The sequence below is a fragment of the Coloeus monedula genome (assembly GCF_965178545.1).
Source record: "Coloeus monedula genome assembly, chromosome: Z".
Classification (NCBI taxonomy): Eukaryota; Metazoa; Chordata; class Aves; order Passeriformes; family Corvidae; genus Coloeus; species Coloeus monedula.
In genome coordinates, this window is record NC_138822.1 from 54,873,124 (window position 1) to 54,894,602 (window position 21,479).

The 21,479-nt window shown below is 40.9% G+C and overlaps 1 protein-coding gene across 3 annotated transcripts in view; it reads left to right on the top strand.

The window, feature by feature from the left end:
• The first annotated feature begins 1,266 nt into the window (after positions 1-1,266).
• MTAP (methylthioadenosine phosphorylase) overlaps positions 1,267-21,479 on the top strand; it is a 41,454-nt gene continuing 21,241 nt past the window's right edge. For 2 of the 3 annotated variants that reach the window (XM_082301015.1, XM_082301014.1), the window contains exons 1-4: positions 1,267-1,308; positions 6,564-6,650; positions 12,777-12,835; positions 15,140-15,307. In XM_082301015.1, the coding sequence (XP_082157141.1) occupies positions 1,276-1,308; positions 6,564-6,650; positions 12,777-12,835; positions 15,140-15,307 (347 nt within the window). In that variant the 5' untranslated portion in view covers positions 1,267-1,275. Of the gene's footprint in view, positions 1,309-2,731; positions 2,920-6,563; positions 6,651-12,776; positions 12,836-15,139; positions 15,308-21,479 lie in introns of those variants that run through there. The other variant, XM_082301016.1, reaches the window with a different exon arrangement.

The following is a 21,479-nucleotide window of genomic DNA, read 5'->3' on the forward strand; positions in this document are numbered from 1 at the left end:
CATTTACTAGCAGATTTATGACAGTTTTTTAACAGGCAGGTAGCACTGAGTGGCATGTGAGAATGGCATGTCTGGGTGGTCAACGCGTCTCCAGTAGGTAAAGCTGCTTTAAAGAAAACATGTCAAACGCCTTTACAAGCAAGTACTTCCAATTAACAAGATAATGGCTATTTTTGAAAGCCCTACATTCGATATAAATACACATATAATACTTGTAACTACCTAGAGAAATAAAATGCATAAATATATAAAACCTATTGATGTTTCTCAAAATACAGGATTATGTTATGGTAAAACAAATGCTCTTCCTAAATGTATGGACATATAGCAACAAGAAAAATACCACAGACAGAAAAATTTTAATTATTAGTATATAATAAAAGTGCTTACCTTTTTCTATCACTTGAAGCTCTATTTAGCTTGGAGAGCTAAACACACGTAAACATTCTATGTTTACTTCAGAAAGATTTTTCTTTTTTGCAGAACATGCTCCTATTTGTTCTCAGACATATTTTTGGATATTGAAAAGACAACCCTTAATTTAGAGCACATTAAAAGTCTAAATTAATTAGGGGTTTTTTTAATTTAAAAGAACTTCTTCCACTAAATTAAGAGTAGGAATACAGTAGGAATTTTCATGTAGGTTAGAGCTAGAATTTTGGTCTCATTTTGCCATTTCTGGCACTCCACGACTAATAAGCACCTTTTCGCTTCATGTTACTGTTTTATAGGATGCTTCAGGGATTTTGTGGTGCAGTTTAGCTCCATCTCTGCTAGCAAATTCAAGGATTTGAAGGGGGGGAAAGTCAAATAAACCGCTGTCTTTCCAGGAATATGGAAAGGTGGTCTGACTGAAATATAAACCCTCTGAAAGTTAAGTTTTCAGAAAGACCGAGCCAATGCTTAGCAATCTAAGCACACAGTTGCACCTTTAAGCAGACAAATTATTTCAATCACACCCACCGCAGCACCGCTCCGGTTCCACGCAGCGGAAACTCCGAGAGTCGCAGGTGAGCGTGCAGGTCGGAAGGATTAAGAAGCAAGCAATGACGGGTGCCCTGCTTGCGAATCAAGCGGCATTTAAGCACGCAGGGCTCTCATTCACCTCACGGTCCGGGTGCTCCCCGGGCGCTCCGAGACCCCGGCCCGGGGCTCCCCGGCCCGCGCCGTTCGCGGGCCACAGCGCGGGTGGGTACTGCCCCCTGGCGGCCTGAAGGGCCCTCCCGCGGCGGGCGGAGCGCGGCCCCCGCGGCGCCGCCCCGCCCTCCCGCCAGCATGGCCGCCGCCGCCGCCTCGGTGCCCGTGAAGGTAAGCGCGCCTCTGCCCAGCCGCACCTCAGGAGGGAGGAGGCGGCGTTCACCGCCGCCCGCAAACCCTCCCCCCCTGTCGCCTCCAGTCCCCGCCTCGGGACGGCTGCGGGAGCGGGATGGCGCGGCCTGCACCGCTGCCCTCCCGGCGCTGCCGAGCGCATGCTGGGAAGCGCTGCCTTCCTTCCTTTCTCTCCTTCCTTCCTTTCTCGCTGCCTCCGTCCTGCCCGCTGTGCCCTTCCCTGCTTCCTGCCGCCTTCCCGCCTTCCCCTGCGCCGCCTGCCGGGAGCGGGCCCGGTAGCGCAGCGGTGCCGCTGTGGGCGGTGGCGCCCGCCCGCGCGCTCCCTCGCCCAGGCCCGCGCAGGGGCTCCCGCGGCCGTCCCGGAAGAGACGGGGTTTTTGATTTTGGGGTTGGGGTTTTTTTCGGGGATTTTTTGTTTGGTTGTTGTTTTGGGGGTTTGCGGTGTTTTTTTTTTGGGGGGGGGGGGGTTTGGTGTTTTTTGGGGTGTTTGGTTTGATGGGCTTTTTTTTGGTTTTTGTTGTGGGGTTTTTGATTGTTTGGTTTTGGTGTTTTGTTTTGTTTTTAGGTTTTTTTTTTTTGGGGGGGGGTGTAGGTTTTTTGTTGTTAGTGGTGGTGGGGGTTTTTTTCAATGCGGAGAAATCTCCTTTTCCGGGTATCCGACCCGGGTGTGGGGGGTTTGTCAGTGAGAGGGACCGTGACGGGTCTGTAACCGCGTGCTGTGTTTGTGCGGAACTCTAAGCTTTGACAGAAGTGAGCAGTGCAAAACTTCCCCTCTAAGATTTGTCTCCTGTGTGCTTGAAAAGCTGCTCAGAGCGGTGATGGCACCAGGGGCAAGCAGGCCAGTGGTCAGGCAGAAACTTGGGTTTTTACAAACTACGCATTATTTTTCTGCGGTGAAGTAACTCATGGTTGTTTTGGTGTGTAGAAAACAGTTACAACCTGTCTTCAATGTACAGGTTTATTGTACTAAGCATAAATTATACACAACTTGATGTTTATCTCCTTTTAAGCAAAATTATTTATAATGCCATCCTCACCCCTTTCTCAGTATCCCCAAAACAGAAGAGGGGAGTACAGAAGGGTTTGTTAGTGATTAGTTGTCAAAAGGACCCATAGGTGATCATGACATATTTAAGACCCTCAGACACACAAGCGTAGGCTGTTATTGCGCTGACACCTCTATGCCTTTGGCTTAAACCTACTTGAGGAAGTTCACCAAACACCAGGTGAAGAAAGGCATACGCTTCAGTGTGATTGTTACTTGGAATCACACAGAGAAATGGGTTTGATCTTTGTAGTTACTGGTGTGATGACTTTTTGCTAGATTTCACTTCTGTTGCTCTTCATCCCAGTGTTTGAGATCAACTATATCATAGTAAAATAATTTGTGTTTCATTCTACTGCAGTGCCATTTTACTTGAGATTTAATTCCAGATAACCTTCGATACAACCTCCATTAACTTTTACAGGTTATATCCTTTATATCCCTTTGTACGATGCAAAGTCTGGAATGGACAATACAGTTTTACATCTTTCCATTCTTGAGGTCGTTCCTAGATGTGAGGTCACTCCTCTGGCTTTTAAGGAAAGGTGAAACTGTTCTTCCTTGTCACATTGTCCCTGTCTTCCCATACCTTCAGTGCCTGGTCTGGTGGGTGGGAGTAGAGCTGAGCTCCTCTGACAGGGTGTTGTGGTTTAGAAATGGTGCTCTCCAATTTAGTGTTCCCACTGAAACCACTCCAAACCCACCCTCTGCAGCAGAATGGAGGGGAGAGTTGCAGGCACAAAAGGTGAAGATTGTGGGTTGAGATAAGAAAAATTTACTGGAAACAATGAGATAAGAAAACAAACAGTAACAGCAACAATATAATATAACAAAAGTATACAAGAGAGGCAAGCGGCTCATATGCAACTGCTCACCACTATGCAGAGCCCAAAAATAACCACTTGTCGTGCTACCCTGACCCAGGGCCCCTTCCCCTGTTTCTAGAAAATGATATGAAGTGATGTAAAATAACCTCCAGGTCGTAGTCACGGCCCTCCCAGGGTACTGGGAAAATTATTCCTGTCCTGGCCAGAACCAGGACATAGGGTATCTCTCCCACTGAGCCTAGAGCATCTGCATTCCTTTTGATAATTCACTACAAAGTTTGGAAAGCAGAATTTAGTATAGAATCAGATTTTTGTGTCTAGCTCCCAGATGCAGATAGTATTTCTGGAGATCCTGTAAACTAGGAGGAAAAATAATTGTCTGTCAGGTAAAATTAATTTTAGGATTAGAGCTGCCTGCTCTAAGTTGACCTTACAGGACTGGAGAAGCAGCTGCTTCAAAAATCTCTGCTAGCCTAACTTTCCTTCCGCTGGAGTAGCTCTCCAGTGAATTCTAAGTGAGCCCAGCATTTCCCTACCCAGTGTTGCCTCAGGTGGCCTGAGGGTTGTCCAGACTGCCACTGAGGTAAGTTTGCAGTGGGTAAAAAGGCAGAAGCACACTCAACATAGTCTAGGTCTTCTGTGCTTTGGATTCTGTACCCTGGCAGCTGTGAGTATTTTGCAAGCTCACTGCAGTCTGCCGTTTCTGACAGCAGGGTTATTTGGTGTAAAAGCCTCTCAGGAACTGTACAGTGCAGCCAAAGCACATGTTGATGCCACTGCAGCAGCAGGATTATGGAGGCTGAGAGCAAATTTGAGAGCAACCACGTGCTGCCATGGGCCATGCGTGCTGGTTTCTGTACAGGAAGTCTGTTACTGTGATGGAGCTGTGTGTTCATAATGACCTTAAAACATTGCAGTTCAAAAATAACTTTAATGGCATGTGTCTGGAGCTGTTCTCTCCAGCATTGCACTCTTTTCCTCAGTCCCAACAACTTTCACTTTGCTAGATGTAAAAGTTCAGTTCCCTTTTGAATCTTAAGTCATAGGACACTAGTAAAACAGGTGTTATACCAAGCTAAAACTAGTAAAGTTGCTGAAGGAACCCTTTTTTTCCCCTAGATTGAAAAAAACAAAAAAGGCGCCATTTTGGTCCTGTCTTCTGTTAATGTAGCAATCATCAGTGTTTACTGAATGTATGCATGAACAGTGTTAAAGATGTTCTTTTACTGATTTTGAGTTTTGTGATTGTTCCTGTTGGATACCTTCCACGATTCTTAAGGCAGTATGTTATTCATCTTAAAGTGTTTGTAGTTTTCAGGATTTTTGTGAGCAATCCAAGTTGGAACCTTTATGATAGCTAAGCAACACGAGTAACGTGGGAACAGACCCATCAATACTACTGCAAACAATGATCTAGGTCTTCAGTAAAGCTTGTGTGTGTCTTCAGGGTCGAAGTATGTGGGTTTTTACTATTTCCCTTTGCAGTTCTCCTCCTGGTCCACAGGGGGGTAGCACAAGGAAGTAGGAGTTAAAACTCTCTCATCGTATCAGCGTTTACACCATCGGGTGTGAAAAGCTTTGTAGGAGAGGTGTTTGATATGTAACGAAGACAGCAGAGCCTCTACTTGTTGAAAAGAAGTGCTTGATGAGCCAACTAATGCAGTGGTTGAACAAATGGGGTCTCTATGAATGTGACAGTAAGAAAAAGCTAGGGTGAGAGGCAGCTGTGTATGTGTTGTACAAGGAGGGTCTTGTATGTTGAAGTCTGGAGGTTTTACATGGGAAGTTTTCAGTCTTTGTGGTAATAAGTTATGTCACAATGGTTCAGACTTTGTTCTTCTCTGATAAGCAAATCAGTCATGATACGTATTAAACTTGAAAGTGATACAAACTGTGGAACAACTGGTCACACTGAAGAAAAAAGAGGCACTGTCATTTTCTCTGTGTGTGATAAATGGTGACATCACTTTTAAATACCTTTACTAAGCTTTCAGTTGTGAAAAGTTTGACGGTAACGATTCCATCCAAAGAGTTACAAGTGTTCTGAACTCAAGGGAAAACTTGACTTGATCGAAAATCTGATTATCCCTAGAGAGACAAAAAACAAGTTCCTCTCCAATGATAAACTAGAAACAAATCAGATGCATTTTTCTTAGCTGGAATGTGCAATCACAGGCAAATCAAAACACAACAGGGATTTTAGTTGGGAAACCTCTTCGATTTTGTCAAGTTGACACAAAACCCGATTTTTTTTCCAAAAGATTTTCTTTATTTTGGACATATAATACCATGTAGGAATGCCTATGTCCTGGTTACAGCTATGGTAAAGTTAATTTCCTCTCAGTAACTGTTACAGTGCTGTGTTTTGGATTCAGAATGAGAATGGCATTGATAACACACTGATGTTTTGGGTTTTGCTGAGTCATGTTTATCCTAGGTCAGGGGCTTCTTTTTTCCCTGTCTCATGCTCTGCCAGGGAGGGAGTGGAGGGGGTTTGCAAACAAAGCTGTGAGGGAGCATAGCTGGGACAGGCGACCCAAACTGACCGAAGGGATATTCCACACCATGGAATGTCATGCCCGCTGTATAAACTGAGGGAGTTACCCAGAGCGTGGCCATTCTCGGCTGGGGAATGGGAGTCTGGGGTCACTCAGCGGGTGGAGAGCAATTGTCTTGTGCATCACTAGTTTTTCCCTTTTTGTTATTTTTTTTGTTTTCATTATTGTTATAATTTACCCTTATTGCCATATTTTATTTTATTTTCAGTTATTAAATTGTTCTTGTATCAACATACAAGTTTGACTTTGATTCTTCTCCCCATTCCACCACAATGCAGGAGGAAAGAAGGGGGGTTTCAGCAAGTGGCTGTGTGGTGCTTAACCTCCAGCTGGGCTTAAAACCATGACAACCTGGTATTCAGTATGGTGATTATGTGTAAGACTTTTTGTCCATATAAACAAGAAGCCTTGGTTTTAATGAGCTTTCTACACTTGTTCTCAGTATTTCTACAATACTGAGTATTTCTCACTCAATAGAGGCACTCCTGAATAGCACTCTTCATTTTTATATTGGAAATAAATGTTTAATAGCGCATCTATGTGCATTTTTTCATAGCTTTTTTTAATTTGGTATCTTAAACAGGAAAATCATGGGGTAAGAAATTGGCAAGCTAAATACCAGTTGTTTAAAATCAGGTATTTGAAATGTACATTCTAGGAAAATGTGATAGGCATATTATGCTGTTGATCTGTAGTCTTGCATCACCTCAAGAAGAAGATACATTTTGTAGCTGCCTGGTTCGTTTTTCAGGCATGCAGTTAAATGTAAATTGCAAGAAGACTAATATGTACTTTTTGTGTAAGATTGGAATTATCGGTGGAACTGGCCTGGATGATCCGGATATCTTAGAAGGAAGAACAGAAAAATATGTTGACACTCCTTATGGCAAGGTCTGTATAACCTTTTTATTTATTACTGAAACTTTTGCCAGTTTTCAAGATGTTTATATGCTTTAAGAATGTTCCAGTTGGTAAATGAATGTATAAAGGTGGTGCTGGCACAACTGTTCTTTTTAGTTGCTATGTTGTGGGATTTTTAGTTTGTAGAAGCAAAGTATTGCAAAGATGATCTGCAAAGGAGTGTACACGTCTTCTCATTTGTAGACTGGATGAATTTAGAAACTCAGTCCTGAATTTACAATCAAGGGATAAACCCTTTCTCTTTCAAATTTGTGCTGGTGTGTGACCTCTATTGTCTGTCAGATCGGTCCAGGAACCTTTCTGAATTGCAGAAAACTGTACTTTGAGATAGATGAGACACCATTTTCCTTGTAACTACTGAATTATGTTTTACATGCCAATGTAAAATCATGCTTATAGCCACATACTTTGAAAATTATTTGAAAAGGAAGCTCTGAAACTGTTCTGTGACACTGGTACACCTGAACAATTCTCCTTCATCTTGCTTCTGTTCTTTTCCTCAGCAGAAGGGAGTGGAGGCTAGGGCTGTTGCTCTATACGCAGCGCTGAGTGTGTTTTGAAGGATAATTCCTGGCACAAAGCATTGTGTAAGGGGGATGAGAGTAAAACTCAGATATCTTGGTGTGAATCCAAACATGAATTTGAGATAATGTCCTGAGTTGGACTGGGACTGTTAAGCTGACCTGGATGGAGTCAGGTCACAGCCAGAGAAAGAGAGCACAGCCAAACAGCAAGCTTTTATCCTTTTAACTGTAATGGCCTGTCTTCCTTCTCTCTCTCTGTAGATCTGAACTTCTGATATTTCCTCCTGTATAGAATCACATTAACTTCAGCGACTGAATGCAGTTTTCATCCTCATGAGGAGCAACTGATGGATCAGCCTTAGTGTAAGATGTGCAGAGCTTAGTCCACAAGTTACAGTTGCACAAAGTGCAATGGATTTCGACTGAAGCAGAAACAAGCCTCACAAATTCAATTGGTATTATCAGCTGGATCAATATTCACTTACATTGCTGCTAAAACTATTTAGTATTCAGGAAGGAGGTGTTAGACAACCTGCCACTCATTTTAGAACTACGTAGTTGAGAGGAGCAGCTATTGCTGAATGCAAGACGGCAATTTTATTTTTATTTAAGTGTGCCTGGAAAAGTTTAGAAGTTTATTGTTTGTTAGTATTTTTTTCCTAAAGATAGGTTTTGGTTTTGATTGTTACTGGAATAAAACCAAATTGTGACTTTTCTTCCATAAACATACTTTTTCATAGAGCTGTGAAATCAGTGTAGAGATAATCTGCCTGAAATTTTAAGAAGTAAAGGGCTTAATCTAAATAAACTTCAGAACTTTGTGGTCTTTTATTTCCCAAGAGAAACTGAGATGAAGCATCAATCTATTTAGTTCAGGCAAAAGTAGGAAGAATGAAAATGGATGAACGTCAAAAGAAAATTGCAAGGCATAGTTAATAAGAATGTATGTCCATTTCCTTCTGTCATGTAAAAATGCGAAGTGTACAATTTCACTTTACTTAAATCTTGGTGTTTTATTCTTAAGTTTCTAGGCAAGGACGTAGCCAAAAAGATTTTTGACTGAAAACCTTTCTGGGATAAATATTCCTTGGCACCTTTAACATTTGACAGCAGCAAAATAGATTTCTCTTTAATGAAAAATGCTGTTTTCTTTTCCTTTAAAAGATGAATAATAGCTTACATTTTCTTCATACAGAGTCCTTGAATTCTCTGCTGCTTTGGCCTTCTTGAATCATAAGAATCATTTAACAACCAAATTTAGCATCAGGGAATGTGGGAAATACAGAAAAGTTTAAAATATACTATTATGATAGTTTTTTGCTGTTCTCTATGTTGACATTGGTTCTCCTATGATCTTTCAAGTTACATTATAAATAGGGAAAATGCAGTACAATAGTTTTTTAAAAAACTAAGTAAGCTTACAGCTCTTAAAATTCTAGCTGTCTTTTCTCCTTTGTTTGCTTCCACCATTTTCAGTGCATCAAAATTCGGTATTCTATGGAAAATACTCCAAGAATTTTTTGTGATTCTGTCTCCAGATATGGAAAATATTATTCTTCTACAGGATAACAGATGCTGTTCCAAGCAATTTTATCTTCATCATTGAATTTTGAAGCTACTAAAAAGCATTGTTCAGAATATATTTTCAGTTAGATTGTCTTACTTCCTGGATGGCAGATCTTGATTCTGAATCACCTTCCCTGGTGGGCAAGAGGTCTTCCTGCTCTAGAAAATTATTCTAGGAGCTCCCTCTCTTTTTCTGCTCATAAGTTTATCTGGCAAACAAAGCAGGGGGTAGTTCCACCTTTCAATTGAGCATTTTTTGCTTTCATCAGGAAAATCAGACCATGTAACATAGTACTTAAGCTCCTCTTCTACCTCTGCAAAACAATGTACATCGTTTGGTTCCTGAACTAGCTCACAGGTTAAATAGAGGCTTGCACAACCTCTGAAATACTTTTTCATTGCAAGTGTTTCATGTTCATTCTGTTTTCTGTTCCAACTAGCTTCTGAGGTGAGACTAAGGAAAAAATTAATTCTGTAGACACCACATGAACAATACTTTATGCATATTTATGTTATAGACAAAAGGGATTTATTCCAATTGTTTGTTATTGTAATAGTTTGAGGTTAATTGCCCAGGGTTCTATTCTTTCTTTTCTGTTTTGCAACAATGAGTAATATATATCTGGCTTGTATTTTCTGAAAAGAGGGAAGTACTTGTTAAATACATTTATAAATTTTTTATGTTTGAGAACTTTTATTAAATCCCCCTTTAAAAATACAGTATTAGAGCTTTGAATTGAAATTGTTCCACTAAAAGTTTTTATTATCTTATCATCACTCCTGGCTATGACTGAGATAATAGTAAAGAGGTGTAGCACTTGGAAAGAACTTGTGGGAGAAAGAGAGTAGAATGGAAGTACACACTAGCTATGCTACATGGCTAACACATAGTTTGAAGTTTCTGTTACTATAACTTGATGCACATATCAATAGTTGGTCCAATCTTGTTCAATCTTTTTACTAGCAACCTGGATGAAGGGTTAGAATGAACCCTAAGCCAGTTTGCAGATGATACAAAACTGGGGGGAGTGGCTGACACACCTGAAGGCTTTGCTGCCACTCAGTGGGACCTTAGGCTGGAGAATTGGGCAGAGGGAAACCTGATGGGGTTCAACAGGGGCAAGTTTAGGGTCCTGCACCTGGTGGGGAGAATAACCCCAAGTACCAGCAGAGCTGGGAACTGACATGCTGGAAAGCAGCTCTGCAGAGAAGAACTTGGGGTAGTGGATGACAAGTTCACCCTTCCAGCCAGGAGGGCCAGTGCTGTCCTGGGGTTCAGTGGCAAGAGTGTGGCCAGCAGGTCAAGGGCTGTGATTCCCTTGGCCCTGGTGAGGCCGCATCTGGAGTGCTGTGTTCCAGGGCTGGGCTCCTCAATACAAGAAAGACAAGGAGCTACTGGAAAGGGTCCAGCAGAGCCCCAGAGGTGATTCAGGGTCTGGAGTATCTCTCCTATGTGGAGAGACTGTAGGAGCTGGGCCACCTTAGTCTAGAAAAAAGAAGACTGAGAGGGGATCTCATCATAAATATCTCGAAGGTGAGTACCCAGAGGATGGTGCCAGATTCTTTTCAGTGGTGCTCAGCGACAGCACGAGCAGTAATGGCCATAAACTAAAACACAATATGAGGAAGAATTTCTTTACACTGAGGGTGGCAGAGCACTGGAACGGGCTGCCCAGGGAGGTCATGGAGCCTGCCTTGCTGGAGACGCTCCAACCCCACCTGCATGTGTCCCTGTGTAACCTGATCTAGGCAAGCCTGCCTTGGCAAGAAGGCTGGACTAGCTGATCGTGACAGGTCTTTTTCAACCCTAACAATTCTGTGATTGTTTGATCTTTACAATCTTTAGTATCATTTAATGAACCATGATGCAGTATCTGCAATTCTTTTCTTAAACTGTCCATCAATTAGCAGTGCTTTCTTTATTCCAAGTATTTCTTTTTCTCTTTCTAGAAATCATGTGCCAAAAAGGTGTTCAGTATGTCACCTGAAAAATGTGCAGAATGCATTTCATGGAAATCTGTGCAAAGGTGTCAGCTGGACAGTACTATTACACAACCATCCTGAAGCCTTTTGGAGTGCTAGGATGCAAGCAGATAGGGAAGAAAACCCTGGCTACAGCAACTAGATTTTGAAGCCTGTGGATTTTAGAGCTGTTACATCCTTTTTGATTGTCAATGTACGCCAGAAGTCACTGGAGTTCTGTGGTGGGAATAGAAGTCAAACAGCACCTTTCTACCCCAAATCTTTTGAAAATGATGTAAACTTAAATCTACCTCTTGCAATAAACTTGCATCTGTTACTTATAAAACAGAGTACCCAGTCATCAACATGCTGATCTTTTTGATGGGAGGCAAGAACTTTTGCTGGAAATCCTCTTTAGTTTTTAAGAGTATTTTTGTACCCTTTTGGGGACTAAGTGCTTATTACTTCATGCAGCAAATGTTTGTAAACAAAACAAAATCCCAAATGCTAATTTTTATGAACCTTCCTTTTTATGGAACGTTGCAATGGCAAGTTGCCTTGGCCACTAGACAGCAAGGCTTTTGCCCTGTGTAAAATTTCACTCTTAAAGCCATGATTGCTTCAGAAGAGTATATGTAAGGTAAACACTTAAATATCAATAGTTTAATATTAAATGGAGACTTGAAAAAAAAGTCAGAATAACTACAGTTCTAAACATAAATTTTCTGGAATGTTCTTTTTTTTTTTAAGAAAAGGTAGTAAGTGTCTGCCAGAATTTAAACATTGGTGATAAATTATAGTGCTTTGGAGAGCTTTCACATGAATAATTACCAGAAAGAGCTGTGCAATAGGAAGTAGAAGGTGATGTTTTGTATTAGAAATGGGAATCTTTAACGTGGGACTCCCATATCACTTTATTGTCAATCTCTGCAGATTTTCAAGTGTGTAATAAAATCAACAGCTGTAAAACTAAACACTAACTGAAATCTTGCATCTAGCATTATGGTTTTATTTGTATTCTATCAAGTAGTTGGCAACAGAACATTTTTAAATGCACATGTGTGATTCTTTCAAGACACTTGCAAACTTATGATCAGTAGATAAACCATGATTTTGTTAGTAGCTGTTTTAACAAAAAGGGAAGCTAAAACATAGTGTATTTCAGAAGGCCAGGAGCAGAACACAGCCCACAGAGGAGTTGATTTTTGTAATGGTGGTTGATGACTTAGAGGCTGCCTCTCATGGGCAGGATGACCCATCTCCATGGCAGGGTACATGTTCCAGCTGCATAGCTAAAATCAGAATGCTCTGTTGTCCTGGCTGTTGGATAGTCAGGAAGATTGTATTTTCTTGTTGTGTAACTGTGAGAGAAATCCCTGGGCTGAGCAAATACAACACTGCTTCTGCCACTTATGTACCAGAATTTCTCTGTTATATCACATTTCATTTCCCAAAAGCAGGACTCCCAGCAGCAGGGAAGAGTGAGTTTTTCAGGGAGCTGGAGGTGAGTGAAGGGTAGGTTAGAGGAATCCAGAACTCTTCACACCGCTACTACAAGCCCAAGTTAGAAGGAGGACAAAGAAAAGAATGGCAAGTGTTACGAAAAAGCACGGATTAAGTGTGACTTACGTTTAAAGGGAGCTTTACTAGAGAATGGCACCTATTTAGCAAAAAGAAACTGAAGTTTACCAGAGAGTGAGTCATGCTAACCAATTTAATGGTAACATGTGCATGCTACTATTTTTTTGTGTTTCAAATATTCTCTTCATATATTACCGTTTCAAACCCCAAAGTAAAAAGTTGCTATGTTAATGTTGGTACGAACACAGAAAATTTGTGATAATCCTTCTAGTCTCAAGTTTGATGTTCCTGTTTCAGACTGTTTTGCTAATCTGCCATATCAAATTACAGAGCTGAGATCAAGAAAATGTGAGAATACAATGGTAACCTGTATTTTCTTCCGTAACTGTTGCGCTTATTTTTAGGTACTAGTAGAGGTTTGTAATGTGATTGTCAGGCTGTAACTCATGTGCTTGTTTTGCAGCCATCGGATGCTTTGATTTTGGGAAAGATCAAAAATGTGGACTGTGTGCTCTTAGCAAGGTAAATGTGCATTTTAAGGGAGGTTTTATTATGTGTCGTAAAATTTTCTAGGAATTTTTTCTCTTTTCATTAGGCGAACTGAATTTCTTATCTGATACTGTCTTGCTCTTTGCGGTAGCAAAGTCCAGCACAAGTTTAGGTTTTTTCATGAGCAAATTTAATGCTGCGAGGACTGAGAGTATTAAAAATGCTGTGTAGGTTAGATAAAAAATCTGGTGGGAGATGTTGCCCTAGTAAGAATGGCAGCCTGCAAGGCCACCTGCTCTGATGGTAGATAGGTGGTGCTGATAACCTTACTAATTAATTCATCTGCTCACTATGTTAGCAGATGTCCTTTGTGAAATAGGGAAATTGTCTGCTTCCAGATGAACTGTCTCTGGTACCACTATAAACTCCTTCAAATCAATCCCTTAGATTATTGAGTCCTCCTGCTGTTACAATTATTGCTTAGGGTGCTGCATCCCCTGCAGTTCTCTCTCGCTGTGTAATTTTTATTCAGACATCGTTTACTATACTTGAAGAGACTCTGGAAGCAGGATCTGCAGATGAATGTGTGGAAATTTCACAGTGGTGTTAACCATGGATGTCTAGGACCAACATGCTCCTAGATTAAATATAAGAATACTAACACAGTTCGCAGCATCTGGGCAGAATGGACAGAGTGGGTGCTGATGACATGGTCCATCTGCAGGCCCAGTCAAGTCAAGGTGATTAGTCAAGCACAGGATCCATCCAGGGAATCCAGGCAGGAGCAGTAGGAGGTGAGAGACAAGGCTGTAGTGTGTGTCTAAAGCCCACCCCGCTCTGGAGATAAACCGCAGCATAGGTCTGAAGGCCATGGGGGAGACAGGACTGAGGACAGGCACACTGTGACACAGCTCAGGCCAGGAGGGAAGACTGGGGCCTGAGCTTGGAGGCAGGAGCACTCAGGCTCAGAGGCATCAGGAGTTTGTGTGGAGGCCCAGGGTGAGACTGGCCAGGGCACTTAGGACCCAGTGGTGCACTCAGGGCCCCGATTCTTTTCATGCCAGTGTTTTTCCATTAAAGCTGCTGACTGCTAAGCATCTCTGCAACTACACTTCTGTCTGTGGTTTTACTTTTCTTATCTTTCGTGGACTTTGCTCATGTGTTTTATTGCACCTGAACAACATTTTTCTCATTTTCTCAAATGAAATGCTAAGTCACGTTCTCATAGCTGAGCTGTTTCAAACTAGACCTTGGGCAACAGATGCCTGAACAATTTGGCTGTGGTTTACCTCCTCACTGGGATTTATGACCGTTTATATGGAAACCTTGTGAGTTTACTTTTAGGGCCAAGGTACCTGCAAATTTTACTTTGTGTTTTGGCTTTGAATCAGGTTGGAAAAAAAAAAAGTCATGTATATTCTGTAAGAAAACTATGACAGCAACTGCAATAAAGCAATAAATCCATGTGCCTAGTAGCTTATCAGAAATGCTAATGACAACATGGGAATCCTGCCATCCTGCCTGACAGTGCTTGGCCATGTTGTGTGCAGTTCCTGAATGATCAAATTCTTAGGATTTTTTGGCCTCTGAAAAAAATCAGTTGAGAAATTAAGTTCCTTCTTTTCTCTTACATGGTTGAAAATAATTTTCCAATGTGTTTAATCATGTGAGTGATGTACTTCTGTAGCAAAGACAGAGATAGCACAAAAGTTTGTGCTTATAAGACCAAGTATTTCCTGTCTTGGTGAAAAAGAATACTGCAGCAGTGTGAAGTCATTCTTTTAATTTATGAAAGTTGTCAGATCACTTTAAGATCAAAGAGAAAAATGTGATGATTCTACTGTTTTCTTTGGAAAGATGACAGATTAGAACACAATGTGCTGTGATGTGCCACTCTTTGTGTGGGAGAATATAAGCAATGCTTCTGGGCAGAAAATTCATGGAGGTGTGTATAAATCTTAAAAATTTCCTGTAGTGTATGGAAAAGGGGTTTCAAAATCTATGGAACTGGCTTAGAAAATTCAGAGGAAAATACTTTTTTTACTCTTGAAGCTGCTGATGTATATTTGAATTGTATTTTTAAGATCTGTTTCATTGCAGTCTTGGACTTAAAATTTTGCATTTAAAAAGAAAATTATATTATTGCTTCTTAAATTGAATTCTGAGAGAAGCTTAATACATTTAGGAAAACAAAATATACCGGAAGTAGCTGAAATGGTCAGTTGCATTTCCAGTATTGTTAGGGAAAGTATGTTTCCTGAAATTCTCCTTATTTGGGAGAAGGAAGGCAATTTCAGTCTGATGTATTTTACTCTCTTGCAACGTGTATCTTTGCAGACATGGAAGGCATCATACAATTATGCCATCAAACGTCAATTACCGTGCCAATATCTGGGCGTTAAAAGAAGAAAATTGTTCCCATGTATTAGTGACTACTGCCTGTGGTTCATTACGAGAGGAAATACAACCTGGTGATCTTGTCATAATTGACCAGTTCATTGACAGGTGAGTGAGAGGGAGGACAAATGGGGATTAAACCGTATAGTAACATGTTCATGTTAAATCAAGTTTTTGTAAAATGAGCTGATAGCCTCAGTTCTTCAGTCAAAAAGTAAGATTCACACAAGAAAATATGATAGGAAATGGGGATGCAATTATAAAAAGTTCCATTCTAACAGAGATAGAAGTACCGGGCATTGAAGAATGGCCATGAATGAACTGATGTATAGGTCCATGGGAAAACTGTTCAGAAGAAGAGCAAATCTTCTATTCTCAGAGCACAAGCCATTCCAAGCTTTATGAACACTCTGAAATGAGATGGAGAAGTACAAGAAAGCATAGTAGGAATCAGCTAGGAAAGTATATGCTATAATTATGAGGTCCTGCGCAAGAGACATAAATGCAACGCAGTAGCAAAAGAGAGGAGGTTGTTTTAAAACAAGGATAGATGCTTGCATATGTTATTTGTTAAGAATCATAAGGAAGTAAATTTGTTTCCAAAGTTTTCCTACGCCAGCCAGTCCTATCCTCCGTGATTATCTGACTAGAAAAATTCAAGCAAAGCTGGAGGCAAAATAAAAGCTACATTTAAAGATCACCAGCAACACCAATAATTCAAAGATCTGGTTGCACATTTTAAAGGTAAATCTGTTTTTAGTACTTGGTGTATTATATCTTGAAGTCTTATTTGGGTATTACGCCTAATTTAAAGTATTTTAAATGGTTTATGCGTCTTCTTTGGGCATTTGTGACGCTGCTGGTAGTATTTCATTGCCAACTGAACATGTAAACCTAGATTTGTTCCTGTACTAGTTTGAAAGAAAACCAGAGATACTTGAAAATCAGAACTACAACTTAATAGGGAAATTAAAAAATAAATGCAGTAGTACAGAAATACTGCCAGAGTCAGGATACAACCTGACACCCTGTCGGTTAGGGTGGTGGTAGCAGTCCAATTAAGTGGTGGCTGCAGTCCTCTTGAGGTGACAGATATGGTTCTGTTGAAGGGGTGATCCTGTAGAAGGGTCTGGTCTTTCTCAGAAGGTCCAGTGGTGGTTATGTAGCTCTTGTCCTCTGGGAACCCTGGAGGTAAGGGTTGAGTGTGGTGTTCCAAACCTCAGATCATATCCAGGTAGCAATGCTTGGTTCCTCCCCCTGGGCAGAGCATCTCACAATGAATGGGATGATGTAATTCTATGAGTCATGCAGTGAGGTTAGACAGCCCATAAATAGAAAAAAATCTCTCCGGAGGGAGTTATCAGGCATGTGTTATGGAAGAGACAAAGAACACTGCCCCACCTGGTTTTAACAGATGGTGATAGAATACATACTTTTGGTTATATCTTACGTTGTAACCTAAGACAGTTCCCCGCAGTTCAGTGCTACTCAGATTTTGACTTACTGACTTCTTTTTTTTTTTTTGCACGTGTAAGTGAAATGCTATTTTTCTTGTAAGAGTAGGTTTAAATATAGTGTATCTAAGTTACTAAGTACTGCAGGGGCAAGCCCCATATGAACTGCTTCCTGTTATACTAGGTTGATTTATGGGTAGATATCAGGTATATTGCTGATAATGCTCTTTTTTTAGTACTGATACTGAGTTTTATAGGAAGGATATTAAACAGACTTGGGGACATGGTTTGGACGATTGTGAGTCAAGCACCAGTTATTTTCACAGCATTATCACTTGGCAGACTCCTGGTTAAGTGAGGGGAGCCTCTGCTTGGCAGTGGTGAATGACACCTGGAGTACTGTATCCAGTTCTGGGCTCCGCAGTGCAATTTGGACATGGACATACTAGAGAGAGCTCAACAGAGGACCACGAAGATGCTAAAGGACTGGAGCATCTCTCCTGAGAGGAGAGGCTGAGACAGTGGGACTGTTCAGCCTGGAGAAGACTAGAGTCGAGGAGAATCTCATTAATGTGTAGAAATACCTGAAGGGAGGGTGCAAAGACGAAGAAGCCAGGCTCTGTCCAGCAGTGCCAGGATCAGAGGCAGTAGGAACAGACTGAAACACAGGAGGTTCACTTTGAACATCAGTGAAGTTTTTACTGAAGGTGACTGAGCACTGGCACAGGTTGCCCAGAGAGGTGGCAGAGTCTCCATCCTTGGAGATACTCAAAGCCATCTGGATATGGACCTGGAGAGCCCATTCTAGGTGGACCACCAGGTGACCTCCAGAGGCACTTCTAGCCTCAACTGTTCTGTGATCTCTGTCTTCATTTAGAGTTCATTCAGATGGTCACCAGTAGTAATGGTATAGGCTATTTATGAGCAATGTTTCATTTGGGCTAGTAAGTTTTTGTTTTGATGTAGGCAAGGGGAAACTTTTTGTGACTTGTTTAATGGCATCAGGAAACCAAAACGCTTCTCAGTAAAGCACGTTGAGAGTATTTCAGTGTGGAAAATGATACATAATATGAATTTAAAAGTCATCCCCAACTTACAGTTTAATTCAGAAAATTGGTATGTTGTGATAGCCTGTCTCTATTGACAGCTGAATTTCTATGTCAAGTGTTTTTTTCATAATGTTCTATGCCAGGGAGTGTTAGACTGCCAAATCTTTGGAGATAGGGTCTGCATCAACAGCAGTGTAAAGAATGATTGCATTATATAAGTCATTATGAAAACAGTGCTACTGATCGGAAGATATTTTCATAGGACAGAATATTTTCATTGTCCACCAAAATCTGAAAAGATAGAATTTTTCTGAAATACCTTCTAATGAAAGGTCAGGGTCCTGCAAACAGTGTTTATTAATAGTCTTAGAAAGAAGATACTGGTTAAACGTGCAAAAACAGTCAGTTATTTTTCTTGAAAGGTATTCTGGCTTCTATAGAGTGGTTAATCCATGCCAGGCACTACATAGGAAAGAAGCTGGGGTCTCAGTGGCAGGGATTTACTCAAGGCACCATAAAAATCAGTGCCTTCTAGTGTCCAGGTATCTTTTAGTATCTGGGCTCTCTCTATATATATTCTCAATAGGGGGCATTCCTGTTCTCAATTCTCCTTACAGGTGAAGCAAAATGAAGGAATAGTGAAGAGGAATGGGAAAAGAGCTAGAACTGAGCAGAAAACAAATTGTAATTTGTTCTCCTTGGGCATGCACACTGTGAAATGAGTGACAGGATTGCAATATCAGGAGTTGTGTAGGACTTCAGCCTAGCATGGGTTTGACTTAACAGTGTGAAACACTGAATAGGTGTAATTAGAACTATTTAAGATTTCCTAACTTGGGAGAGCTTAATTCTGCAGCTCATTACCACACCTAGTGTTTGATTCTGTATGTAGTCTCTGCTTTCTTTATGCTTGTTTGTACTAGTTTGAAAACAAACCAGTGGGAGGCACCAAGTCAGAATAACAATTTAATGGGGAAGTTAAAGAAAAGGAAAGGAAAAAAAACTAAAAGAAAACACTGGTTCAAACCGACAGAGTCAAGATACAACCTGAGTCCCTGTTGTGGGTGGTGGTAGCAGTCTGCTAGAATGGTGGCTGCGGTCCTCTGAAGCGGTGATCCTGTAGAAAAGAGGGTCTGCTCTTCCTCAGAAGGTCCAGTGGTGGCTGTGTAGCTCCTGTCCTCTGGAAATCCAGTGGAAAGGCCTTGTCTCTGGTGTTCAGCCTCAGCTTATATCCACACTGGGATGCTTGGTTCCTCCCTCTGGGTGGAGCATCTCACAATGGGGTAATGAGTCATGAGGCCAAGTGTTGATTAGGCTCATTAACAGATGATAGTCCAGAGGGAGTTATCTATGAGTCATGCGGCAGGACAATGATGGGCCATTAACAGCAAGATAGTCTGGGGGGAGGAGGCAAGGAAACACTGCCCCACCTGATTTCAACGGCTGATGGGGATGGTAATAGAATACACTGCAACCCAGGACATTGTTATTTTGTGTACTTAAATAAATACAAAAATACATATGTTGTGTTCTCCTTGCTTCCAAATCCAGAAATAACCACTTGTTATTATAGTCTGCAACAGCTCTCTTCTTTAAAAAAGTACTTTAAAAATCTGGGATAATTTTTTTTCTGCCTTTGACTCCTGTTAGTTTGTTGCCGCACTGTTAGTCAGTTGACTACCTCAGACTAATTGGGGGCTTTTGAATACTCTCTGGTTTGCTGTTGATATTTGCTAGGAAGAGAAGAGCAAGATGGTAACTACTTACTTGAATGACTGAGCTCAGTTGAGGAGATGTAGAAAATAGCTTCCTGTAATAGCTGCCAGTTTTATTGTTTCTGTTCTCTGTGTCACAAACCCTACTACAATTACTGCAGTATTGTTACACTCTGTAAATTTTTTTGTAGAATTTTCTTCTAGTGTCCCTGAAGATGCAGACCATACTGAAACTGCTTTTTATACAGCTGATGCCAGTGTGAATTTACATTTTATTCTTTTATTACCAATAGTTTGGTAATTCAACACTACTGGAAGAAGGAGGAAGGTGATGATAAAAGTGGTAGAGGGCTGTTTGTCACAGATGGAAATGACTGGTGTGTTCATTTATTTGAGTTGGATTTTGCTTCCTAGAATCAGTCATAGTCAGAATTGCCAGAAAACCCTGTGTTACTGTGATAAAAGTCAAAACAAAGGAGCAAAAGTCACGTTATTGTCTGATTAAAAGTATGACTGTTGCTGCAGGTACAGGGGCTTAGTAGGGTTTAATTTCCAGGTGAGTTTTAAACTGCAGCAGATGCGAAAGAGAAATTGTCTAACTGCAAACACGTGTGGTCCACTGCTCAAAGCAGTTATAGGTCTTACTGGTTTTACTTACTCCCTTGCAGTTTGTATGAATGGTGCAAAATGTAGTGGTGTCTTCAGTTACAATGTAAAATGTAACCAAAAGTATGTATTCTGTCACCATCTGTTAAAACCGGGTGGGGCAGTGTTTATCTCTTCCATGACACATCCCTGATAACTCCCTCCAAGGCATATCTTCTGTTTATGGGCTGTCTAACCTCACTGCATGACTCATAGAATTACATCATCCCATTCATTGTGAGATGCTCTGCCCAGGGGGAGGAACCAAGCATTGCTACCTGGATATGATCTGAGGTTTGGAACACCACACTCAACCCTTACCTCCAGGGTTCCCAGAGGACAAGAGCTACATAACCACCACTGGACCTTCTGAGAAAGACCAGACCCTTCTACAGGATCACCCCTTCAACAGAACCATATCTGTCACCTCAAGAGGACTGCAGCCACCACTTAATTGGACTGCTACCACTACCCTAACCGACAGGGTGTCAGGTTGTATCCTGACTATGGCAGTTTAAGCCAGTGTTTCTGTATCATTGCCTTGTTATCTATGCTAGTAAAGAAGTGTTATTCTTATTTCTCATATCTTTGCCTGAAAGCCCCTTAATTTCAAAATTATAATAATTCAGAGGGAAGGGGAGGTTACATTTTCCATTCCAAGGGAGGCTCCTGCCTTCCTTAGCAGACACCTGTCTTTCAGACCAAGTGGGATTTCTTTATGATGGCATGTAGTGATGTGACCATTCTCTTCAAAGAACACAGGGCATCTGAAAGTCAGATACTAATATTTATTGATATGAGATCTTTTCTCGGACTTTTCTGACTGAAGGTGTCTGACTAATAACATCGGAAATACTATAGTGCAGGAACTGTATTATGGCTTTTACCATTTCTTCCAACTCTAAATAATTCATTAGCAGACAAAATGGAAAAGTGTGAAGAATCTCATACATTCTCTTTGCAGCTTTTCAGTATCCCGTAAAGGCAAAATTAATATTTGTGTTTCATCTGATTTTAACAGCTGTATCCCATTTTCCAGATGTGTTTAATTCATCCATCTCTTTCCTATTTTATAATCTCATTCTTAAGGCTATCCTATTGATGCTTTTTTTTTGTCCAAACCTACTCTAACATGTAACTTGTATTTAAAACCTTCTTTTAAATATTTTCTAGTGATTTTATTGGAGAGCTGTTATAAAAAGCATTACCAGCAGATACTTTGTATTTCAACTGTGGATTGAATTTGGCTATTGTCTTTATTTTCTCCTGTAAAGCACAATATGTGACACACTGCAGGGAAGAAGGGAGTGTCTGAGAACATTTTTCCAGATGGTTTGCACCATCCAATTAGTTGGTTGATTAGCTTGAGGCAGTGCATTTGAGGGTAAAGTGGTAGTGGGTAGCAGTTCCATGTGTT